At 46.6% G+C, this 25,305-nt stretch overlaps 1 protein-coding gene across 2 annotated transcripts; it reads left to right on the forward strand.

Annotated features, from left to right (window-relative positions):
- Positions 1-216: 216 nt before the first annotated feature.
- Positions 217-25,022, forward strand: LOC119390544 (uncharacterized). 2 transcript variants are annotated; one of them, XM_049414861.1, is made up of 4 exons: positions 217-455; positions 3,144-3,287; positions 5,766-6,761; positions 24,130-25,015. In XM_049414861.1, the coding sequence occupies exons 1-4, from the start codon at positions 227-229 to the stop codon at positions 24,276-24,278; spliced, it is 1,518 nt and encodes a 505-aa protein (XP_049270818.1). In that variant the 5' UTR covers positions 217-226; the 3' UTR covers positions 24,279-25,015. The 2 variants fall into 2 exon arrangements, with proteins under 2 accessions (XP_049270818.1, XP_037514080.1); XM_037658152.2 differs by lacking the exon at positions 3,144-3,287 and having other exon boundaries at positions 24,130-25,022.
- The last annotated feature ends 283 nt before the right edge of the window (positions 25,023-25,305 follow it).

Raw genomic sequence — 25,305 nt, forward strand, 5'->3', positions numbered from 1 at the left:
CACGAGAAGAAGGAAGAGGTTTGGCGCCGTGTTCTAGCGTGGTCCAGTGTTCCTTCTCGTTACTCTCCCCTTTACTCGAGAAATCATGCCTTATTAGGCGTGTGTTCCACTTTATATATATCTCGCCACGGATTGTTGTCATTACAGATTATTTGACCTACCTTGATATATAAAAAGGTGACATTGAAGCAATAATTTTTTTCTACTCACTGCAGCTCAGTCAACCATGGCTGTTCCCACTGTTTCGCCCTCGAAAAGCGGCCTGCAGCCGTCCCCTGCATTCATCGACAGCTGCTGGACGGTTCCGTTCATCACGGGATTCATAAGCCTCCTGATTTCCATTCCTCAAACAAACAGCGGCATGCTCTTCGTGCTGTTTATGGACACGTTTGACGTCAACCGGCAAACAGCCGCATGGCCCAAAACCATATATACAGCAACGACAAGTTTGATGGGTAAGGTCACTCTGTGAGCCACATCAATAATTAAAGCATAGCACCGCATGAGTTTGCAACATGTTTTCAATGTGGCTTTTGAGATCCAGTTGTTATTTTAACTCCATGTAAAGGTAAAAGAACTGCCTGCGGCAGGCAGCAAGATTATTTTGTTTTTCTATTTCATTCAAACGTAAAACAAACCAAGCAGTATTATTATCCTTTACCAGAAATAGAAGGAGGAGGCGGTAATTGCCTCTGTGATACAGTAAAATGAGTGAGTGAGCAATTAACGATGCTGCAGTAGTTCAATTTTGAAGTATTTCAATCCGATGTGCATTCAAACCTCCTGACGGACGTCCACGAGTTCGCGAGGCGTATTAACTTGTAAACAATCTCAGCATGGTACAAGTGCCAAAGCATTCATTTACAACATGCGCGACGAAATGCATTGGTTTTCCAGTAACTGTTCTTGTTTCAGTGAAAGAAACTGTTTTTTATTAAAATTAGCAAGGATGGTAACCTTCCAATTTTTGACAGAAAGAAAAACTTCTATTTCGAGACCAAATGTGACCTTCAGAATTCATTCAATGCCAATACCCCTCGCGAAGCTCTTCGTATAGAAACTGTAAATTGCAGAATATGTGAAAATGGAAGTGTTTAAGGTTATTCTCATGAAACGTTAACATTCAGTCACCCATAATTTTTTTTTAATGTAAATGGTGTCCGCCTCTGTGCCATAAATTAGAAGTGTTGTATCGGATACATAGCTAAACATTTTGTAAAGTCTTAAGGCCCGAACACACGTACGCGTTGCAGCGCGTCAACGCGGGACTTTTTGACGCAGCGCCGCGCCCTCTCCCAATGGAGAGGGAGGGCGCGCAGCTTCGCGTAGCCGCGCGCCCTCTCACCCCACAGGGAGAGAGCGTGGCGCCGCGTCAAGAAGTCACGCGTTGACGCGCTGCAACGCGCACGTGTGTTCGGGCCTTTAGAATAAACCGGCAGGCACTGATATAAAGCATTGCATAAATACTAAAGCTCCGAAAATTATTTGAAGTATGCCGGTATTTCATGCAAAGGGAGACATATTTTCTGTTAAAATACTGAACAAGATATTTACCGTGCTTATTAATGATTATTCTTGTTTGGCGGAAAGAAATATTACAGAGAAAAAATTCGCCGACGATTACGATACTGCCTAATGCTAATTCTGAGCGCACGCAGCTTCGTGCTGGGGTAATGCCAACTGTGTTTGAAGTTTTGGCTTTGCGCAAGGTATCGACTACGCCACAAATCATAATTGTTGTGAAGCAGAACAGCACCCACAATGCCATTATTCTTCTTTCTGCGGATAAGCGAGGTACCCGCTACACATCTGTAAGGCATTATGCGCACATTGTTGATGCTGCAGGTGGCTGATGACGATGAAGAATTATGACTGATCTTTTTGCAGTGGGAGGGAAGCAGTAAACCACACACTCGTTGCGCAATTAGTGTTGTGTGATGAGTGATTCTGCCACGCTATATTACATAGGTTAACGCGATTCCATGCCCGACATGACGCTTGTATAGGGTCTTTTTGCAAATGAGTTTGAAGCACCAGCGTGGCTAATTGGCAACATACTCGACTGCCGCGCAGAGGGCCCAGGTTCAAATCTCATTCGATCGTGGATATTCTTTTCTGTATTTTTTCTTGTATATCCGTTACTTTTTCATGTCTATCTATTACGCCACCGACGGCGACGCCGCTCAACGCAGGAACGGGCGCCTAAGAGCTGTGCTCTAGAAGTATCACTCTGAGAGAAAAAAAATGTCAGGCAATGCGCGGAAAGTGCAACAGAGTCCCGGCAAAAGCTGGAAGAGTGGCATTTCTAGAACGCGTTGTCAACTCTCTTGGGGCTACTAATACAAGTACACTTGCAAAGCATCTACTACGCCATAAATCATAATTCTTGTGAAGTAGGGAAGCACCAACTATGCCAATTTTCGTCATTGTGCGGAGAACCGTGGTACCCGCCACACACCTGTAAGGCATGTGCACTTTGCTGATGCTGTGCCTGATGACGATGAAGAATACTGGCTGAACCTTTTGTAATGCGTTGGAAGCATTCAACGACAAACCCGTTGCACAGTTCGCATTGTGTGATGCCTGGTTGTTATTTTACTCTGCTACCACGCTGTATTACATATGTTAATGTAGTTGGTTCCCGACATAAAGCCTGTACAGGGTCTTTTTGTAAAGGACTTTAAAGCACCGGCATGAGCCTGTGGTAGAATGCTGGGCTGCCACGCAGAGGGCCCAGGTTCGAACTCCGTTCCTGCCTGGATATTTTTTTCTTATTTCGCGTGATAGCCGTTATGGACAACGGCGGCAGACAACTACGGTGCCAAAGACGGTTGCTGTTATGATCTACTAACAGCTTTGGAATTAAAAAAAAAGAAACGGAGCAGAGTAGTTTGAATTACTGTACAGCTATTTAGGAGAATTCATTGGTTTTAACGCCGTAGATACGTGCTGGTTTAGGCGTATCGAAAAGTAAGTTGCATAGAACAAAATGCTGGAAACCCAATCATACTTCATACGAAATGGGAGGATTTAAACTCGAGGTCTGTCTGGAAAACAACGGCACAGGGTCTTTTTGCGGGCTCTGTCCAGCACAGACGCATGTCGGTTGCGTTCTTACTGATGTTAGCCTATTTCTTTTAAAGGTTTTGCATTCGGAGCTATTCAACACAAGGTGTCCATTCACAGCACAATCCTGGCTGGTGCTATTGTGTGCCCTCTGGCAATCATCGCCAGTGCTTTTGTTCCGAACGTGGCATGGATGTCCGTCACATTGGGAATATTCTATGGTACGTGCTCACTCAATCTGCTAGACAACTTTAGCATCAAGGAAGATGATTTTATCTGCACGCGGCAGTACGGGACAGGACACGACACGAGGAGGACAAACGCGGAAGGAAAAAGTGCGATGGCGTTCGGCCGCTGGGTTCTTTGCTGCGCCCCGTCGTATTACTCCCCGAAAGAAATAATTTTCTCAATTAATCTTAATTCTCGCATCAACAGTTGGCCCAATTAGCTGCTGAGTGGGCGGGGTGGCGTACGGAGTTGTGGGGGCGCGTACTGAACAATTAAAGCAGAATTCGTCCGTATAAAGTGACCGGACCTTGGGGCTACTTATGCGTATTCTTTTACGTTTATCACGATTTCAAATCTTTAAGGAGACTCGAACTCGGTTACAAAAACCAAAAGCAAAGGCTGCGTTTGAGTGCCCAGTGAAAATCACTGGGCTATAACGTTTCGTGCTTATTTGTTCGTGTACCCACAAGCATCAACGTGTTCCTGAGCTTATGCATGGATTTCTTGGCTTACTGCGTGGCTGCTGGGATGAGTCCCAGCGTAATGGTTTCAGGAACTGGGCGTCTCCAGACAACAACAGTGGTGCTTCCTACCTTCTAATGCAACGTTCGTACTAGAGTGTCTTGTTATTTCTTTTTATCTTACACATCATAGCAACTCTTCGCGAGTAGCAGTACGGCAACCCTAGTGAAACTGTGGACCTCCTATATATTATCCACGTCCACGTGCGCACATTTTCCCTTGCCTAAAAAAAAGAAGCGTGTTCCACAGTCGGATGCAATATGACTGAGAGTCACAATGTCATAGTGTTTGTGACCAGATAATGTTCAAAGAACAAGGCAGTACGTGTGAAACGGTTACTGTCTCTCGGTCTTTCGGTTGATGGCTGAGGGAAGGCCATATTTGGTATTTCATAGCAATTCCCCATTCCGTCTCCCCGAGTGCAGGGTTTCAAACTGGACGCGTGTCTGGTTAACCTCCCTGCCGTTCCTTTTCGTCGTATGTTTCTTTGTTTTTCGTAACAGTTCGACTGCGCATACATGTTTTTGAAGGGTTGTCATGGGCCCCTTCTGCGCTCATTTGTAATGGCAAGGTTAGAAAATGCCTACGTGGGTTTGTGTAGGACCGGTGCGAGCGAAGCCACGAGTAATGATGCCTGCATATCGTGGTGAGGACAGTCACATAGAACATGTTAAAGGCACCCTCACGGCGATTGTAACAAAACATAATGTTGTCAATGATTTTAATGCAGAAATCGACTTCGTAAGGGACACTCCAAGTCATAGCCGTAAACACAGTATGGTGCATTTTTAAATTAATTTGATATGATAAGTAGTCACATATACTTACCGACAAGTTCAAGTTGCTGAGACACGTCTTCAGGCGACTCAGCGGCAACATTACGCCATTATGCTTGACAAGAAAGACTTTAGATGAATACTCTGCTGTTGCTGGCAGCTTGAACAAAGGCTACTAACATGCTGCGTTGACATATTGTAAGCGCCATCACATATAATAACATTAACAAAATAAATGAATTCACTGCGATTATATAACTTTTATTCAGCTAGTGTTTTGCTGCGAATAAAAGGAGGTCTGTTACAACAACCACAACACCAAGAAGTTTGTTCACACTCTCGTCACATATTCCTCGACGATTCGTTTCATTGTTTTGCCGAAATCAGAGAAAAAAACGTTATACAATATTTCTATCTTGGCGTTGACTCGGGCTGTATGGTTTTAGATGTGTAAGAAAAAAAGTTCGCATAGAAGCTAAGCATCATGCAACAAGGAAGTGCATACAAATGACAGGAAGGCTACAGAAGGGATGAGTGGGTAAACACCGGTGGCTCATACAAAGAAGTGGGTCAAAAACTAAGTTAGATACATTAAGAAAAGAATGCATGCAGCAAAAATGCCACCATTTTGCACATAAACCTGCGACAACTGTTAAACAACTTATGTCTGTGCTGCTCACAAAGGGTGGCTTTGCAAGCCAATACTTGTAGCGTGGATAATGTCCCAGTACGATACTTGAAAATATAAACAAAAATGCTTGTCTTCATGGACATGTGTTGGGACAGTCTCGTAAAACCAGACCTACTCTTTCTTTCATATTTTAACAATCGTTGCTAAAAAGCCTGCACCAGTAGATGGAAATATCTTGTTCAAATGGTGGGCGGACAACGCGGAAAACAGAAAATAGATGGTGCATAAAAGTAATAGAATGCGTTTCAAGGAAGTGGAGACGATGGAAGGAAGCAGGCTTGATGAGGTAAACAAGGTGTTCGGGCGAAAGCAAACGTATATATCCACGGAGGCCTTCGATCTAGAGTGCACATAAGACGCAAGTGCTTGTACTCCGCACGTGTAACGAGGTACTATGTCTAGGCAAGAGCCATACTATTACACAGCTTTAATGTCAACTATTTAGCAGGTAACTCTTTCTTTCCTTCCTTGAATTTTTTCAGGGGCATCGTACGGAGCGCTTGTTATAGGGGCTGCAGTGTACGTCGTTTCTTACTTCCACGAGTACCGAGGCTTCGCCACGGGTATCAAGTTCCTGGGCGTATCACTGTCGGGAATCGTCGGCCCTTCCCTCCTGTCGCACTTGGCGTCTGAACACGGTCTAAAAGGCTGCTTCCTTATTACGGGAGGCTTGACGCTGCACCTGATTCCTCTTGCCTTTATGCTGCGCTACGCGAAGCCCGTGAGGTGGGCATGCTGCAGAAGCCGTGAAGCGTCAGACTATGCAGTGAAAGGAGTGACCACGATCTTGTACGGGACCACAACAACACACGTGCAAGAACCTAACGGAAGTAACTACACTATAAAACATCCAGTGTTTGAATGTGACTCGGTGTTGGGAACGTCTGATGGTTTGGTGGGACGGAATTCACTCTCTACTGGTGCAAAGAATGCAATTGATATTGTAGAAAAGCACTCAATAGGTTCTGCCACACCACATGAACAACAAAGTGCTCCGCTGGGCTTTCTCGCTCAAGCCATGAAGGTTCTGCGATCCCCCTGCTTTTATGTTCTCCTGGTGGCCATGGTGGCGGCAGACTTCACTCTTCCGCTTTTCGGTTCTACTATCGTTGACTATGCGGTGGACAAAGGTATTGCGTTTAACGCCGCCGCTCAACTTGTGGTGTGTCAGTGCTTGGGCGGCTTCGTGGGACGCCTCGTGATTCCCTTGATTACTGACAAGATCGCGCACAGCCGCTGCCCTATCACCGCCATCAGTTTGGCACTGTTGTCGCTAAGTTTCTGTGTTTTTCCTCATGTAACAAGCTTCGCGGCAGTGGCGACGGTTAGCTTTGTGATCGGTGCGCAGCAGGGCTACTTGAATGCCTTCAAGTCTGTCCTCGTAGCGGACTACCTGGGTGTGCACAGCGTCGCAGTGTCCTGGGGCATCATGGGAGTGGCCTTGCTTCCGCTCGTGTGCTGCGAGCCTTATATCGTAGGTAAGTGGTCGTTCGAATACATTCACATTTTTTTGTGTCTGTACGAGCTGGAAATAAAAAAATGCCCCCACCTCCCGAAGGGAATCACGAGGAAATGCGAATGCATTTCTTGCGCCGAGAGTACACGGCGTAGTAATTTTAATGGCGTAAACCTGGACACATCGACGCGCTCAAGTGTCTCCCTTTAGGGCGCCTCTTCCAACGAACGCTTCCTACGTGCGTTCGTAATCACCTCAGGGATGTTGCCACCGCCTTCAATGCAGCACAAACGCGTTTAGAACGCGCTGTTTTCAGGCTGTGGCAAGGCAGCACAAACGCTACAAACGCGTTTCAAACGCACTGCATTGAGGCGGTGGCGCAGGGAGGAGAAAGAGCGAACGGCGAGAGAAGGAGCGGCGAAGCACTACACTCTCTCCACACACGCGGGAGCTCCGCCGAGCTCCCGCGATGCGAGCGCCCTCACACGCCAGAGCGCGCTCCTCCTCTCCACTCACTCTCCGCTACTCCGCCCGCACCACCTGCTCCGGTTGCTAGGGGCGAGGATAAGCGCGCGTGCCCGCAGCTGTTGCTCTGGGAGAGGGAGTGAGAGTGGAGAGGCGCGCGGACAACGCCGGACGCCTGACATTGCCCGACTCAGAAATGCATTCGCATTTAAAACTACAATTAAGGATGTAGAGGAGACACGGTTCGCAGTGTTGTTGTCTGGATGATGCCATGTACAGTATAAGTTAGCACCTGTTTTTACACGAACCAAGGTACATTAGGAACATGGTGTAAGAATATTCAGGCGTTGACACTGCGCGCGCCTAAGCGGCCAGGTAATGTTCGGTCATGGGTCCGTTGAGGATAGCGCCATCTAATGGCTCGAGGCGGAGAGCGCCCGCGAGTAGCCGAACCACGGTCACGGCCAGTGGTCGCGGCCACGGTGGTCCCGCGTAAGCGCCACCGTGCCCTCTCCTGTTACTCTCTCGATTTCACCCCTTGACGCCGCTTGGCGTCGAGGGGTGAAACGACGCCGCTTGGCGGTGTGGCTTGGCGGCAGTGCCGCCAAGCCACACCGCACACCAAGCAGAACACGCGCTGAAGCAGACTACACTCTCCGCCGCCTGCGAGCCAACCTTTCGCTCTTTTTCGGTCTTCTGCTAAAAAGAATCACGAACGTTGATTGAAGTTGCTGCTACGGCAGAAACAAAAAAAAAACAATGAAATAAACCGTCAATACGACTCGTACCGGAGCAATAACTTGCACCCCAGTCAACTCGCAGACTAGGACAAAAAAAAAGGTTTTCTCAAAAAAAAAAAATAAATTCAGGCAGTTATGCCCGTGCCCTCAGTACATCGACACACTAGCACTCGTTTTATTTTTCCGCATAAGACCCACCCTTTGCCCATATGGTGACTTCGCCTTCATGAGGAACTGCCCCTACCTTTCACATGTTTGACAGTCGAAAGTTTCAGATGCAGCCGAGTCTGTTCCACTGTTCCAGACGATCCCTGTCGGACGGCGCTTTGAAGAGAGGCACACGCTCCAGGCAAGTCCGATAGCCAGAACGGCAGTTCGATACGAAGCACGTCCTACCCATTGCAAACACCTCTCAGCAGTCCGTTGCCACCTTCGTCTATACAAGAGCATAAAACCACCGTGCATAAAACGCACGCGAACAAAAATGCCTGGTTCAAAACATCGCGGCTGCACATGCAGAAAAAGGCACATTATCAGCAGCATGCGCGTTGCTATGGAGACGACTGCCCCGCTTTTCGTGGCGCCCTCCAAGAAGGCGCCGATGAAACTGAAAGTGAACTGATAAGAACCCGAACAATATCTGTCCGCACGTGGATTGCCGTTTTCCATGCGTTGGGGGAAGAGTGCCAACACCTGAGTATATTCTTAACCCGTGATTAGGAAGAATATGTAGAAACATGTATGAGTACGAAAGCTCCGTTTCTACGTACGAACTCTGCTTTGCAACACTGCAAGTAAGTTACTCCAGCGCGCCAGCTAGACAACGTTGACAGCAGTATCGAGTAAACGTCGGCGCAGCAGAATAAGTGAGGTTTTAAATGCCTAACCGCTCTTCATAGTTGACCGAAACCTGCTCTAGCTGAAAAGCAATTTAAGATACCACATTTCTCTTGAATGCTAAGCTGGCCGCTACTATTTTCCCACAAAATTGCCACCATTGCAACATGAGATTTATGAACGTTTCAATTTCTTCAACTAAGAGGTGTAGATGAAGAGTACCGTCCTAGTTTCTGCTTATTTGTGTTATGTTCTTTATAAACCCGTGGTTGAACACGGTTGAAATGCCGTGGTTGAACTTCGCTAAGATAAGTCTGTCTAGTGACAGCTTGTGAGCATCACGGTTCGACAGCCCCGCTCCTCTTGCTTGTTCCTACATGTCTGGTTCGTGCGAAGTCGTTGCCTTACAGTCGGTTTTCCAGCAGCAACTACGGCATCTACAACTCCACGAAAAGACAACACACGCACGATGTTCGCCGCCGCCGGCGCTCTCGTTGCGACTGCGCCGCGAACGTGGATGCAGCCGGTGCCTCTGGCGGTGGGGGCACGAAATACTGACCTCGAACTGTAGCCTGCGCAATTAGCTCCGGCAGCGCGCTGGTACCGCGCGGCCGGACCTAATCGCGGAGGCCACGCTTGAACAGGTGTTAGTTTTTGTGAACACGCTGTTCTAACATTTACAGCGAAAGCTATTATGAGATCACAACAAGGGCCGATTTTAGCGCCGTAGTTGTCCGCCGCCGCCGGTGTCCGTAACCACTATCGCGTGAATTATGAAAAAAAAATTAATACGAAAAATTATCCGGGATGGAACGAGGTTCGAACCTGGGCCCTCTGCGTGGGAGCCCAGTGTTCAACTTCGGAGCCATGCCGGTGCTTGATGAAAGTACTTTGCAAAAAGACCCTATACAGGCTTCATGTCGAAAAGGAACCACATTAAGATATGTAATGTAGTATGGTAGAAGAGTAAAAAAACAACCACACGCCACACAACGCGAATTCTATATGGACCAGGCGTCACACAATGCGAATTGCGCAATGAGTGGGTTGTTGAATGTTTCCAATCCATTACAAAGGGCTCTGCCATAATTTTTCATCGTCATCATCCACAGCATCAACAAAGTGCAAATATGGCTTGCAGGTGTTCAGCGGGTACCACGGTTCTCTGCATAATGAAAAAAAAAATTGCGTAGTGGCTGCTTCCCTAATTAACAAAAACTATGATGATATATAGAGTAGTGATTTTCTCGCAAGTGCACTTCTATTCGTTGCCAAGGGAGCCCATAATGCTCCCATGATCCATTTCCTCAGGGTCTCAATGTAGGTAATTCCCTTTCTCTCTCTTTCTCACGTTAACGTATGTTAATAAGCATGGTGGGAGTTAAATAACGACAGGGCGTTACCCAATGCGAATTACATATAACTAGCGGGTCATTTAAAGCTTCCAACCAATTACAGAAGGCTCAGCCATAATTCTTCATCGTCATAAACCGTCGCATCAACAAAGTGCACATAATGCCTTACATATGGTACCTCGCTTCTCCGCAGAATGACGAATCATGTCGCGGTGGGTGCTTCGCAACTTCGCAAAAATTATGATTTGTGGCGTAGTGGGTACGTTGCTAGTGTACTTGTATTAGTAGCCACAAGAGAGTTTATAACGGGCTCTACAAATGTCGCTCTTCCAGCTTTCGCTGTGACCTGTAATTTTTCAAGTACTTGACGTCTGCCTTCTTATCGATTAACAAGATGTCAACATTCTTCCAAGATTCTGGTACTCTCAACGCCAAGAGAAACTTTGCATACAGGGTGGCCAGTTTTTCTAACAGAATCGGTCCACCGTCTTTCAGCAGAACTGATGTTACCAGATCCTCACTAGCGGCTTCGCCTCTTTGCACTCCCTCTAAGTCTTTACTTACCCTGTCGTTACTGTGGGGATGTCCGGTTCCTCCGGGCTACTACTTCTTACGTTATCGTCCTGCTTGCGTAGGCTACCGTACAGATCTCTGTAAAACTCTTGAACTACTTCAAAGGAGTACTGACACGATTTTGCGACATCGAAAAAGGGATATTTTTCATTTGCTTGTTATGTAGTGTTAACGGTCGCCCCATACCGGAGTCAGAAAACACGTATACAATATTTTACGTTGATTTTAAAATTTTCTTCACTGAGCATCTGTAAGCCAGCCCCACCGCAATGGATATTTACCGACGAGTCAACACAGTTCCATTGCGTTCTCGAACTCTGTGTCCTACATGCAGCCTAAACCAGAGAAATCACTGTCGGGATCACTGGACGACAATTCACTCATCGTTGCTAACGTGCATCACGATCAGATGACAGATTTGCCGCTAGTACGTCGCGAGTTTCTGTCTCCCCCCGAGGTCAACTGCGACGACGCGTCAACGAGAAGCCGCCCCCTCGATATCGAAATCGAAAGTGTTTTTTAAGGTAGCTGTATTAAAATATATTTTATGCATTCCCAGGCAACACACTGTTCTTTTTAGGGTTCTCGACACCAGTGCTTTTATCTAGAGCAATAATCCGAAAATATTTAGAATTCGTGTCAGTACTGCTTTAACTGTCCTATTCATATTGATAGTGACGTTCCTGTTATTGTCCTGTATTGAATACATCTGGAAATCCGCGTGATGATCGAATTGCGTAAAGATGCCTGCGGTGTGGCCTCACAGGTGACCACAGCCGGTAATGAACTCCCTCACCAGAAAAGGATTCGCCATCCTGGTGCCGTATTTGGCCACTTCCTCTCACATGAATGCACCTTAAAAGTTGGCTTTGCAATGGTGCACTTGAACATTTGACGTCAATGGCACCCCATGATGGCACTCGCCGAAAAGCGGCGCGAACGGCTAAAGGAAAAGTTATGCGAAACCCTGCTCCCTGCGGTAGAATACACAGGTGCGCTATCATCGACGAGAACCGCGCTATCTCGCGGGCAATCTCCAAACAATCTCCTGCGGGTGCTGACGCAGCTCAGAAACACCGACTTCACCTTGCCTGAGCATGAAGGTCAGATTTACGGAACGAGGTATTTCCTGGATATCTAGCTTGAGGAGTAGAGCTGTCGCTCTAACATTGTAGCGTCATCCCACCCGGTGAAAATGGATGATCACTGTAACTTGTCACACACGGTCATGTAAAAAGTCTCACATAAAACATGGTTTGCATGGCGTAGCCCGGCTTTTCGCTTGCATTCAGCGTCTCGAGCATGTTCGCCTCCATATGTAAGTCGTTCGGACTTGCCGAGCTCATGCGATGCTGTCAGGGCACCATCTATACGCCTAGTGCGCGCCGACGGAAGCGCCATAGGCGGCGAACTCAATCATTGCTCTCGGGAAAGCAAGCAGACGGCCGCCGTGGTTTCCTACGTCGTTGCATATCGCGCTCAGTATGAGCTACATCACGCGAGCGCGTGGCCGAGCGCTCTGCAAGGTTGTACAGTTGCGCCGATTATGGCATGTTTTCGAGTTATTGGGAGAGAGTTTGGCTGTCCCTGCGAGCGCGCATCGACCCCACTTGCTTGCTTTCCCCCTCGAAGTTATCATTTTCGCAGCTGATATCACCGCAGGGCAAAACGAGGGCGATGGTGAAAGCAAGTGAAGGCGATGCGCGCTCGCAGGGACAGCCAAACTCTCCCAATAACTCGAAAATATGCCATGATCGGCGCCACTGTACAGCCTTGCAGAGCGCTCGGCCACGCGCTCGCGTGGTGTAGCTCATACTGAGCGCGACAGTACGTGTGTTTCCGCGTTGTTCACGTTTCCGTAGTGAAATAAGCAACGTTCGTCGTATGTGTGGTGGCCGAATAACAATTGCTGTGGAGTGGAGTGCTCAAACACCTACCAAAACGCGCCCGGAACACGGTTTTACTCACCTAGCGCAAGGCCTCCTGAGCAAGAGCGACGGAAGCAATGGATCGCCGCTGTTCGTTGGCAAAGACGAGCCGCTTCGTCATTGTGCGGGTTAACACGTCGCTTCTTGTTCTAATGCCTTCGTTCTGTCATATCGGTGCTCGCTGGATGCACTCGATCATGTTGACACTGGTAGACGACCAAAGTTATCAGCCTGAACATGCGTTGGTTCGGTTCGACCGCCGTGCAGGGCACTTCGCTCAAACGTTCTATATTTCAGAAGTGTTGTAGTTCGGGCGAGTTGGTCATCCATGAACTTAGCTTCTACTAGCGCGGTACATGTACCGCGCGATTACAAGCTAAGTTCTACATTTATTATTTACAGAAACAGAAATTCAGCAATGGTTGACTTCAGAAAGAACAAGAAGGGATTGAGACGTCACCTTTGTAAACAAAACAAAGCGAGCTGCACCTCATAGCTGGATCTTGTTACGCTGGTCTGCGCAACGAACCTTTGATATTCACCGGCATGACGATTCACTCCAGGGGCGTAGCCAAGGGGGGGGGTTGGGGGGGTTCAACCCCCCCCCCCCCCGAAATTTTTCAATTTTGCTTGCGTATATATACGCGCACGCATACAAACGCACGCACGAACATACATGAAGTATGGTTGAACCCCTCCCGAAAAAAATTTCTGGCTACGCCCCTGATTCACTCCACGCGGACGTTCGTTCTTCTCCGCAGTCGGTCATCACATGTTCTCGGCGACCCTGTTCAAAACTTGTCACTGTCATCTCTTGATACTTAACTCACAGCACTAGATCATCAAGCAACACGTCTTCTGCGGTCGAGCGAACGATGCTATCACTAGAACGATATAACTTCTTCGCCGACTAACTCCTCACTGACTGACTCTGCCCCCGCGCGCTTGCTGCGCTTGCATTGCCTGTATCGGCTCGCGCCTGGGTTCGGGAAGGTGCGTATGATTCGTCTCTGCGTAGCACAGCGAAAGCTAGGGAAAGTGCGAAATCCTCTCACCGATTCGTCTGCGGAATTAGACAGCACCGCTGGCTCGGCTTTGCTTTCTCTAACATCCCGATCTTTCGCGTTCGTTAGCTGTCGGTGGCGTCTTCTGCGAAGAGGGTAAGAGGCGCGCGGGCGCGCTCCAGGCGCCTTTTTATACTTGTTTTTTCGATGCTCGCTCTCTGTCGCGCACGAACCGTCGGAGCCAGGCTTTCATGCCGTCGTTCGAAATCGGCGACGTGCGCTTAGTTAAGCGCTCGTTCGTGACAAACATCGTGCGCAAGTCCACTTTCGTAGAGGCCTGCGCCTTTCCTGCAGCTGCCAGTGCAGAATTAGTTGTCTGGCACCCGCACGAAGGGGAAATAGCAGCCGCGAACTTCATTCATCTCCTCACAGCAAAGCTGTGCAAAGCGCTGTCGTCTGCTCGGCTTCCCGCACGTACTGTCGGCGGCGCCCGCTAGGTGGCTATCAGTGGCTCCTCTATAGGCGGTGCACAAGGCGTATAACGATGGAAACTGCGCGATGGTCGTAACGGATTACCAGCTCGCCCAGCACTCAGTTCTAAAACATCATCTACCTCGAGGCCCGCGCTCGGCGTGTCGAGCACGTGTTGCCTGTGTGTTCCGCGCAATTTGTGACTCTGCCTCGCTTGTCGTTTGCGTTGGACGTTTCCCTGTCGCATACCTTCCGCGTCGCATGCGATGCGACGTTCCGCACCTGGTCGCCGTTGACATTGACACAATTCCTGGTCCATGCGAGCATACAACGATGCATACACGCCGTCGAACAGCGTTTTCGGCTCGTTTCTCTTCCTCCGAAAGCGTCGCTTTCACTTCTTTCACTGTTAACCGGAGCGTGAGTTTTTCAAAGCACTGCTGATGTCTAGTAGAACAGACATTTGGGCGAATTGGTTATGATTCATTGCTGAGCATTCCCGAGCTACGAACATCCGTGGAACTGGAGTCACTGGACGGATGCGGATGCACGGAGGCGTGTTTTTTGCCACACCCCAGCCATAAGCAGGTTCGCCCTGAATACTAAAGCGGGTATAATGTCGCGGCTTCGTAGTCGCATGTGTTCAAGGACGCCAGAAACTTTGAGTAAGGCTTATAGAGCTGGGATGCAGAATACTATAGAAACGGCACCATTCTTCACTTAGAAGCACCATTTCAGATTAACAGCGGAATAGCGAAGGTGACAATTCAGCATGGTTTGCAGTGTCAGCAGATGTAGGGCCGTGAATATATTTTAGCCAACGGTGTTACAGTTATGGCTCCGCTTTCATAGGCCTAGTTGGCGACATTCCAAAACATCCGTTTTAGCATGTTTATATTCCCGCTGAACAACTACAGCTGGTGGAAAAGAATCTAGAGCCCCTCGTTGAGGTGCTTCTGAAGATCATATCATGGTTCCCGATAATAAAACCCCATAAATTATATGTTTATATTGTAATCAAGAGCAGGGCTGGGCAGTATCGCCATACAAGAGTATCGCGATAGTATTTCAGAGATACTTTTGAGTATCTGTATTTCTGTATCGAGATACATTTGAAAAATGTATTTGTATCTCAGTAGTGAAATACATTTACGATGTATCGCCTGTATCGCGATACTATGCTGGACACGGGTATCTTGTTACATTGTTTTCTTTTTTGTGTCGGAAATGAGTTGAGGCGTGTTTCCAATGGGGGAATGGCGTTTTTTTTTTTCTTTCTTGTGCCAAGACAAGCAATGGCGCGCCGCCGGTCGCCTACAGATAGGGTGGCGATGGTTTCCGCTAAGCACAGAATGGTCCATGTGGTAAAGCTCGCGACGCCGCAGACGGCAAAATCGCGGGGGCAGTGTTGTCGGCCTCTGCCGACGAAAGTCACTGTCTCTCAAGGTCAGTGCAGCACGCCTACTTTTTTTCGGGTGGCAAGCTATTACTTCGCGACCCCCCGCGCGGATAACGCCTTGGAACAGGCTTTGCAATGCGTCGCGTGCAATCAGTTTTCAAGGCGGCGGCACTTCCAAAAGCAGTTCCCGTAGCCGCGGCGGAAGTGACTAGAAGGTGGCTATCTTTGACGCGCTTTCAGCCACCTCTCCAATGTCAGGGTGCGTACCTAATTGATTACATGCGTGAAACGGTCTTTTGTGGTAGCAGGCTCCCCCACCGCTGGAGCCGACTTCGCCTGTTGCGGCTTTCTGAAATGGGTGCTGGTAGCGTCGGTGGCGGTGACAGCTTCATTGAAGCCGACAGGGTCAGACGGCTTAGGATTCCGAAGATGGGGACAGACTTCGGTTTCTGAACAGCGAGAACAACCCAAGTGAGGGCGGAAGTGTTTCGGTACCTGGATGACCCGATATGAGATATCGCCACGCTGCAGGGCAATCCGGCTATGAAGGCGATATTTATTCACAGCAACCTTCTCAGCAAAGCAGATCTTCAAAACAAATGTGTGCTTTTTTCTCAATTCACTGGTGTTAATTAGTGATTCGAGTAATTTGCTTAAAGTGTGCTATTTCTAGCATAGCTTAGTTTGTTCGCCAACTATGTCGATTTCGGTGTCCCATCTTTGTTACTGTTGCTGTGAAATAGTGTATTTTTTATTGCAATTGATACTTGTAATTATGCCATTATTGCTAATTATGTACTTTGTCCTCCCCTCCCCTGCCATGTCTTCATGGCGCTGAGGTTACTGTAATAAATAAATAAATGAACTGAACGTTTCGATGCGCTGTAACTTTATTACAACATTATGCTGCACTAATAAGTGTCTTTGCCTAGTATGAACATCCTTCAAATAAAAAAAGTATTCCAGTATCTGTATCGCTGTAACTGTATTCCGGAATACTTTTTTCGTCTTATTGCAAAAGTATCTCCGAAATATCCCGTTACGTTAAAGGCAAATGTATCTTAGTATCTGTATTTTAGGCTTCCAGTTCATGTATTTCGATATCTGTATTCCGGAATACTTTTCTGAGTATCTCTGCCCAGCCCTGATCAAGAGTTATCTTGGGTTATGGTTCTACAGGAGTGGATACCGTTCTATCTAGCATGTACCTTGGCCTTGACTGGTTTCAAAAAATGCCGGGCTAATGAGCGATTTTAGACAACAATGATTGACTGTCAGCCATGCTGACATTATTGGCTAGTGACGTTATCGAGACATGCAAGCACTACTGGCATTGAAAAGGTAATTCAGTGCCTTGGCAGCACTCGCGCTTGCGTTCGGCTACGCAGTTGAGAAATGTCGAGGCTTAACAATATAATACACGGCGTTATACGGGTTAAAACCACAATATGACAATGAGGCACGACGTAGTGGAGGGCTCTGGAAATTTTGCCTCCATAGAAATATCGCCTCCTCTAGCATTTCGCCTGCATCAAAATGCGACCGCTGCGGCTGGGATCAAACCCGCCACCTTCGGGTCAGCAGTCACCTTACCATCGAGGAGTATATCTCGAGTCTTGCCTGGCCAGGCACCTGTTCTAAGCTTCTTGGTCCAAAACTGCAGGCTCTTGTCTTCCCTGATGGTTGCGCTCTGGTGGTCGACAAGAAGTGCTGTTCTGCGCAGCTTGGCGCGCGCCCTCGGTGCCTTCCTTGGAGTAGAATTATCGTAGTTGTGCATGCACAGCATGATGTTCGTTTGCCTTGTTTGTGCTGCTATTTCGGTTGTTTTGTGCATGTTTTGAGGGGAGAGGGACATTTGCATACACGTATTCTAATATGTATCTATACACTGAAAGGGTGTTTTGTTTAAGGACACAGGGCAAGGTAAAATAAAAAAAAATCAAAATTTGTTTTTTGCTTGTTTGTAATGATAAAGCCTTCCTTAACAACGTCCAGTGCGCCACACATTTAGGTGCGTTTTGATTGAGCCAAAAGGACCAGGTTTTTGAGGCAAACTGACGAGCAGCCAAGCCCCTCTTCTCAGACCGGGCACAACCTTGGTTTTATGCCTGAAGTGAATTTAAAAAATTAAATCAGAAATGGTAGTTTCCCTGAGCTTAGCAGGTTTTTAAAGAAGTATTCCGGCTATTGAAGGTATGAGGCCAAGCGGAAGAAGCAAACTTGTTTCACCAGATGTAAATTTCTGGTTTTTGATCATGTTAGGAGTGCAATTTATCGCAGGTCATTTTTGCTGTGTAAATGTTCTGTCAACGCAGTTTGTTTCAAACATAACAAGCAAGAATGTTAAACCACCCATCATCTACAAAACCGCAACTGCAAGTGCCAGTGTTGTGTGAATCACGAAATTAGCTTTACATATAATATTTTTTTCGTTGTTTAACAATCATATCAAGTGCGAACATGTAATAATGCACTGACATCCTTATAAACCCACCATTTTTATTCATAAAAGTCAGAAACTGCTGACCAGGTGGACGCTTAACGTCGTACATCTCAAAGATATGTATGTAAGCGTGTACATAATCAAATTGACTCTGTATGACGCTCTGTGTCATTTCAATAATGGCAACAGAAACACATTTGATATTCTGAAGCAAGTTGGTATACCGAGCCTAGCCTGTACGCTGCAAAAGCTAGCCTCACAAATGATTGTCACCGCATCGCGAAAACAACCCCTCACAGCACTAATGCTGCTGAGTGAGCTAGAAAAAAAATGGCGAGGTGCCGCTCGAGCAAAAACAGACGATACCCAGGCAGCATGCCGGCATTGGACCAATCTCGGAACAATGTTGGTAAACATTGGCAGAAATATTGGTCCTGCGTTGGCTTTTGGGGGTTTGCTACACCTAAATGTGCATTGGTCCAATATTGGATGCCAATGATTTTCCAATAATGGCAAGGATGGCTGTAGCCAACATTGTCCGTCCAACATATCGCCAATAATGGCAAGGATGGCTGTAGCCAACATTGTTCGTCGTACGTATCGCCAACATTGTATAAATATTGGCAGCTCCAATATTTTTTGCCAGCCTTTATCGTTGGCTGCACCATCGTTCTTTTATTTCCAGCGTTTAACGCTGGAAATGAAAACATTTTCCACTGAATGTGTAGTTTAACGTGAGGTAGATTTTTGTGCACGTAAATAAATGCATGTTACCCACGCTTTTGCTTTTAGGCAAGAAGCAGGGATAATGAGCGTACAAAAGCTGAGAGTACACACAAGTTTATTCTGCATGTATACATATGGCAAGGATACTGCAAGTTTTGAAAATAATTTCGCATTTCGCGCTTTGCTCTGCTGACCGCTTGCTGGCAGATAACAGCTGCACAGAACCTACACTAATTACCTTCAATAACGTCCTTATATTAGAAATCGGGGAAACGGGACCACTCACAAACACACACAGCCTCCCTAGGTGTTAGCGCTTATTTGATTTGTCAGTTCACCGAAGGTTCAAAAGGAAGTCAGTGAAAAGCGAAGCGTGATAGAAAATGAAATAAATGAACATGTACACGTGAACAGACATTCGATACAGCCGAGATCCATAACCACCTTGTACTACCAGAAAGTTCATCGCCTATTTATTAATTAAAAGGTGACTGCGGCAAGAGCTTGAAAGTCTGCGACAACTTCACAACTAATAAAAATTTGTGTGTTACAAATCCATCATTTCTTTGCGCGAATCCAGCGGCGAAGGGCAAATGAAAAAAGGGTGTTAAGCTGACGCACTACAACGCGAGAAAAGAACAAAATAGCACACGCAAATGCTGACAACATCGCTGAGGGCGAGAACTTAACCAACCTACTTCGAAGCGCACAATAAAGCCCCCCACATCGGTATTCACAAACTAGCAAATTTAAAAAAAACTTACGCGGTAATGTAGACAATAATAAACGCAGCACACATTTCACTTACGAACAACACGGAAAGTAACATGCGACGAAGGAGAAAAACGACTTACTGAACGCGATACGAACACAAAAATCCGGCGGAAAGTTTGCGAGTTGTCAGAACACATCGGCGCTCATCTGCGGATCGCTCTTCAAAAGTCAAAACAGTCAGGTCCGATGAAGAACAGGGCAGCTGCCTTCTCACTGTGGCATCGCCGTCGAATCTCGGTATCCGTAGAATCGTGGCATCCTGTCTCGGTATCCGACTCCGTTTTTTCCCGATGACTCTCGACGAATACTGAGGGGCGCGCGCCCGCCGATGCTGGGAGCCCGAACGAGGGAAAGTAACCGCCAGTCCGCCACTGACTGACGAAGAATAGCCGCCGGCCAGAAGGGGCCGAAACGCGTACGCATCTTCCGAGGTGCCATCGTCTCCCGCAATCTCCCTCAAACCCCCCCCCCCCCCTCGTTTTCAAAGGCATTGAAAGCGAACCGTCGTGGGCGGAGCAGCCGTCAAGTGACAAGTGTTTTATGACCAGCGACCACCGCGCTGCCCCACTGCCGCGAGAGGACGCGTGAAATTCCGGAGCAAAACATGGCGCCGCGCTGCTTCTCCGGCCTCCCGATCACCGAGAACATTTATTCTACTTCAAAGTGAACACGTCTGGTTGTGTGAAGCGTTGAAAGCAGTGCAAACATAACTCATCGATCATTTAAAGATTCCGCGGGCGATAGCGTAGTCTTGGATAGCACGTCGCTGTAGCGCGCACACAAAGAAGTTATAATCCTGTAATCCAACCAGTCGTGTAGCAAACACGAAAATACACAGCGTGGTTGAAGTCACATGAAATGTTTTGATTGTTTGCCGCTAATAAAGCCGTGAGAATAATTTCGGTGCGTGTGCGGTGCGCAGAAGGCGCACCAGCGCAGAGGCCCATTGCGAAGCAGATGACTTCTATTCTACTCCATTAACTCGTCAACGCTATGTACAGCTTCAATCAATGTAAAAGTAGGGTTTTTTGGTTGTTTTTATACAGTTGCGATGTATACGCTGGCTGTATCACACAATTAACGTTAACTTTCAACAAGCATTGCAAAGTGAGATTTTGTTTTGTGTTTCCTTTCTCATAGATGTATTTCCAACAGCGCGCAAAACTCAGTTGAGAACTTGGTACTTATTTTACATTGCTCAACGTCTGTAAAACGAATTTTGTCCAACTATTTCGCATATATTTTGTGCCACACTAAATGCCAACCTAAAAATCAAGACCCTGTGTGCGCCATTGTTCCCTTTCTTATAGACTGGAATTTGCAGTTTTGTTTGTTGGCTGATAACGATGGACTGTTTTTGCCATCTTTATACAGTAAAAGCTCGTTAATTCCACACTTATTAATTCGGAAAGTCGGATAATTAGGACGCGTTCTCTGGTCCCTGCAAGCATGTTTATTGTTTAACGGCATCACACTCTCGTTAATTCGGCCATACCTGTCCGCAACCCGGTTAATTCGGACGAACCTCTTAGTAGGGTGGGGGGCGCTGCGACGAACCTTTGCCCCCCCTAATGGGGAACCCTGCGCACGCCTATGGTGATAAGTAACCAGAAATCTTCTTTGAGGTGCGCTGGATGCCGGACAAAGTGATTTTCATAATAGCGTGCACGCAGGTGGTGGCTCGATTCGGGCTAACCTTCCCTCAGTGATGGTAAAAGGGGAAAAAAACATTCTTGCCGATTAATCATGCATATGCTTGCCAGTGTTTAAGACATTGGAGCGACAACGTGTAAGTCTGGACAATATTGTCCGGCGCGTAGCATTGGCCGTCCAATATTGTTTAACCAGTCAGATTGACTGGACAATATATCCGATCTACTGCCATTACTTAACCAATATTGTTTTACCAACGGATAAGCTGGCCCAATATTGCCATCCATACGGCCTGGTTCTGCCAATATCGTATTTACATCGGGAACCATGGGCCGTTGTTGCCAACCTCAAAGAATAGCACGACCAATATTGTATGTTGGCTGGCAAACATGGACCATTATTGGCATCCTTGTAGGCTGGCTTCCCAACATTGGTTTTATAGTGGTTTGTATGGGCCATCATTGGGCCATCGTTTGCCAACGTATAAACAATATTGGACCAATGTGCTGTGCTGCCTGGGTAGCCAGGTCCAGGATGGAACTGGCTAGAAATATCGATAATTTTAGCGCTCCTGATTACCTTGTGTAAGCGCTGCACCTGTTTGAAATTTTTTTGTAGATCTTCTCAGAACTTATATTTTTGGCATTGTTCCGTACGCGAACAGTCATAACTTCTTGCTAAAAAAGATTTTTGTTAGATTTTCAGATTTTCATCAAAAAGATTGAAACATAGCACACTGCCCTATCACATTAGTAGGTGTGCAATGAACTTTAATAAGCAAAATCCGGCGACAAGATTTAATATGGCGGCGTGTTATGCGAAGATGCCCCCAGTGTTAGTGAACAATTTTTTGGTTAGTTAGTCACTACAATTTTATTATTCATGTTATCTCATTTGGTTTGGTTCATTGCACTGGCCAAAGCTTCCTTTATGCCTCCGCAAAAAATTTAGGTTTCTTATTGGGTGGAACTTGAGTTAGTGGTCGCGTAAGACCCACTTTTAATGAAAATTTTAATTATGACAAATTAAGAAAAATAGAACTTGCTTTAAAATAAATGCGCACATACGTCCAGAAAGGTGTGCATTATAAGGTAGACTAATTATCTCTAGTGATTATCGCTTTTTATAAAACTTCTTCCGACACTTGGCCTCGTGCCTTAAAGGTATTTGGTGCAGTTTTTTTTTAACACGCGTGGCATTTACCGAGTTCAATTGCCTTGTGTGTGTGACACGCGTATGGAGACGCGGTTCCGTGTATTTATTTTTAGTTCAGTCGCGCCTTTGTTGATAGAATGGTGTACGTATGCAAAATAGTTTTCATTTTTTGGCAGTTTTTTTTAAAACAATGCCAAAAGTTACCTGCTTGGCTAAAAAAAATTGCAAAAATCTCACCACTTGAAATACACTTTTAATTCCAGTTCCACTACAAGACGAGAGCAAATAAAATAAAACGCCAGGCCTGCGCTGAAACCGCAGCACAGTCACAGCGAAAGCTGGAAGAGCGGCGTTTCTAGAGCCCGTTTTAAGCTCTCTTGGGGCTATAATACAAGTACACTAGAAAGGTACCCACTACGCCATAAATCACAATTTTTGTGAAGTTGGGAAGCACCTACAAAGCCATTATTCGTCATTCTGCGGAGAAGCGAGGCACCAGCTACACGTCTGTAAGGCATTATGTGCACTTTGTTGACGCGACGACTGATGACGGTGAAGAATTATGGCTCAGCCCTTTGTAATGGGTTGGAAGCTTTAAACGGTCCACCAGTTATGTAATTTGCATTGGGTGACGCCCGGTCGCTATTTCCCTCTCCCGCCATGCTGTATAACATACGTTGACGTGGGAGAGAGACGGGGGGGAGGGGCGAAGAACTTTACTGAGACCCCAAGGAAATGGATCATGCGCTTATGGGCTTCCTTGGCAACCAATACAAGTGCACTTGCGAGGAACCCACTACGCTCTAAATCATTGTATTTTTACTGAGACCCCGAGGAAATGAATCATGCGCTTTTGGGCTTCCTTGGCAACCAATACAAGTGCACTTGCGAGGACCACACTATGCTCTACATCATTGTAATTTTACTGAGACCCCGAGGAAATGGATCATGCGCTTATGGGCTTCCATGGCAACCAATACGAGTGCACTTGCGAGGAACCCACTACGCTATAAATCATTGTAATTTTTGAGAAGTAGGGCAGCAGGCACTGTGCCATTTTTTATCATTCTACGGAGAGCCGTGGTACCTGCTAAACGCATGTAAGGCATTATGCGCACTTTGTGGATGCTGTGCCTGATGACGATGAAGAATTATGGCAGAACCCTTTGTAATGGGTTGGAAGCATTCAACAACCTACTCGTTGCGCAATTAGCATTGTGTGACGCCTGGTTACAGAATTCGCGTTGTGCGACGCTTGGTGCTTATTTTACTCTTCTACCACGCTATATTGCATATGCTAATGTGGTTCCTTCCCGACATGAAGCCTGTATAGGACCTTTTTGAAAAGCTGTTTCAAGCACCGGCATGGCTCAGAGGTTGAATACTGGGCTCCCACGCAGAGGGCCGAAGTTCGAACCTCGTTCCATCTTGGCATTTTTTTCTTGTTTCGTTTTTTTTTTTTAATTTCGAGCGATACTGGTTACGGACACCGGCGGCGGTGGCGGACAACTACGGCGCCAAAAACGGCCGGTGAAATGATCTCATAACAGCTTTCGCTGTAATAAAACAAACTCGAACGCTTTACATATAATAGTTTCAGAGAAAATGGGTCTTAGCCTTAAAATTCATGGGCGGTGTAGGACGTACACTGTGCCCATAATACTTCACAATCCGCAATGTTCGTGGAGTCGTCCTTTTTTCTTCTTGAATATGTTCAATACTTCTTTTTCTTGTATGCTGACCTACGCATCCTGTCCTAGTATTGTGAGTACGGCTAACAAATGACAAGTAATGTGTATCGTTGTCGTGGCCCTCAGAGTGGTGAAATTCTTCGTGCGCTGTAGCCTGTTGCTTATGTCTTACGCAGGCGCCTTCCGTGACACGAGGGGATCGTACGACAATCTCTACCGAATGTGTGGCGCCGTGGACCTGTTTGCAACACTCATGGTGGCTGCGCAAGCATGCTTTGACTCTAGGATGAGGAAGAAGAGTGTAGAGACGTTTTCAACGAAATGAGTTTAAGAAAATTTACTTGAGTTTAAACGGGTGCGTAATCCAAACGGTCCGGTCACGACGTCGCATGGTTGCCTCGATCCATTGAAGATGTGAAGAAAGCAGAAATGCAGAGAGGGGTACGGTAATGTGAATCGCTTTTAAGCTTGAAAATTGGAAAATATCAGGAATGGCAATACGTGAAAAGATGAGCGTAAGTGTATTTGTAAGTTGTCTTCTGGTAACAAAGTACACTAGTACCAACTATACTGCGTAATCGTACTGCCATGCCGACACGTGAACCCCGCCGGCGGGTTGCTTCTCTGAAGTTGAAGCATCTGTTGAATCACGATGACACAGCTGTTAAAAGAAGACTACCTCAAACCGCCCTTACAGCACTCGACCATAATTTTTTATACTAAGAGCATCGGATCTTACATAACATGTTGCGAATATTCCAAACTCTGTTTTTGCGTCGACCATAGAGACACAAAACTGGCACGTATTTCCATGTATACTGATTCCTTGGAGGAATCTGCCGATAAAATTTATGAACTCGTTTTGCGCAGTTCCTTTCAATTCCTATAGAGATACAACTGCTAACTTCGTTACTATATTGTTAGTGTTGTACGTTTGTAACAATCAGTAATACATGAGCAAATATACCGCGAGTGTTTTGTGACGAATTATGCAGACAACTTTGTAATATAAAACATTGTGGGGTTGTGTGCTAACTGTTCTTAACTGTTCTTTATGTCTCCATATGTTTTATAGGCAATCCAATTTACCTATGTACTTGTCGTTCATTTCGCATGAATTACAATTTATATACATGCTCGTGTACGGACTTGTCATGGTTTTTAAGCTGAACAAATGAGAACTGTGGAGTCATCACGTAAGTAATATTTATTACCATATGTGGAATGAAATTCAATTTTTCTTCTCGCAATCATCTTTCGTCCATGTACCATATCTCCGCCTTCGGTCAAACACAGCGAACACTGAGTACACGAGTGCTTCCAGCAAATTGGCTGCTGCTAGCATGCGGTAA

This window comes from Rhipicephalus sanguineus, chromosome 4 (assembly GCF_013339695.2).
Source record: "Rhipicephalus sanguineus isolate Rsan-2018 chromosome 4, BIME_Rsan_1.4, whole genome shotgun sequence".
Lineage (NCBI taxonomy): Eukaryota > Metazoa > Arthropoda > Arachnida > Ixodida > Ixodidae > Rhipicephalus > Rhipicephalus sanguineus.

Bases quoted from the DNA above. Each gene is read 5' to 3' on its own strand.
- LOC119390544 (XM_049414861.1), top strand. From the start codon at position 227: ATGGCTGTTCCCACTGTTTCGCCCTCGAAAAGCGGCCTGCAGCCGTCC. The intron at 456-3,143 runs GTAAGGTCACTC...TTTCTTTTAAAG, and splicing joins AGCAACGACAAGTTTGATGG to GTTTTGCATTCGGAGCTATT. The intron at 6,762-24,129 runs GTAAGTGGTCGT...TGTCTTACGCAG, and splicing joins CTGCGAGCCTTATATCGTAG to GCGCCTTCCGTGACACGAGG.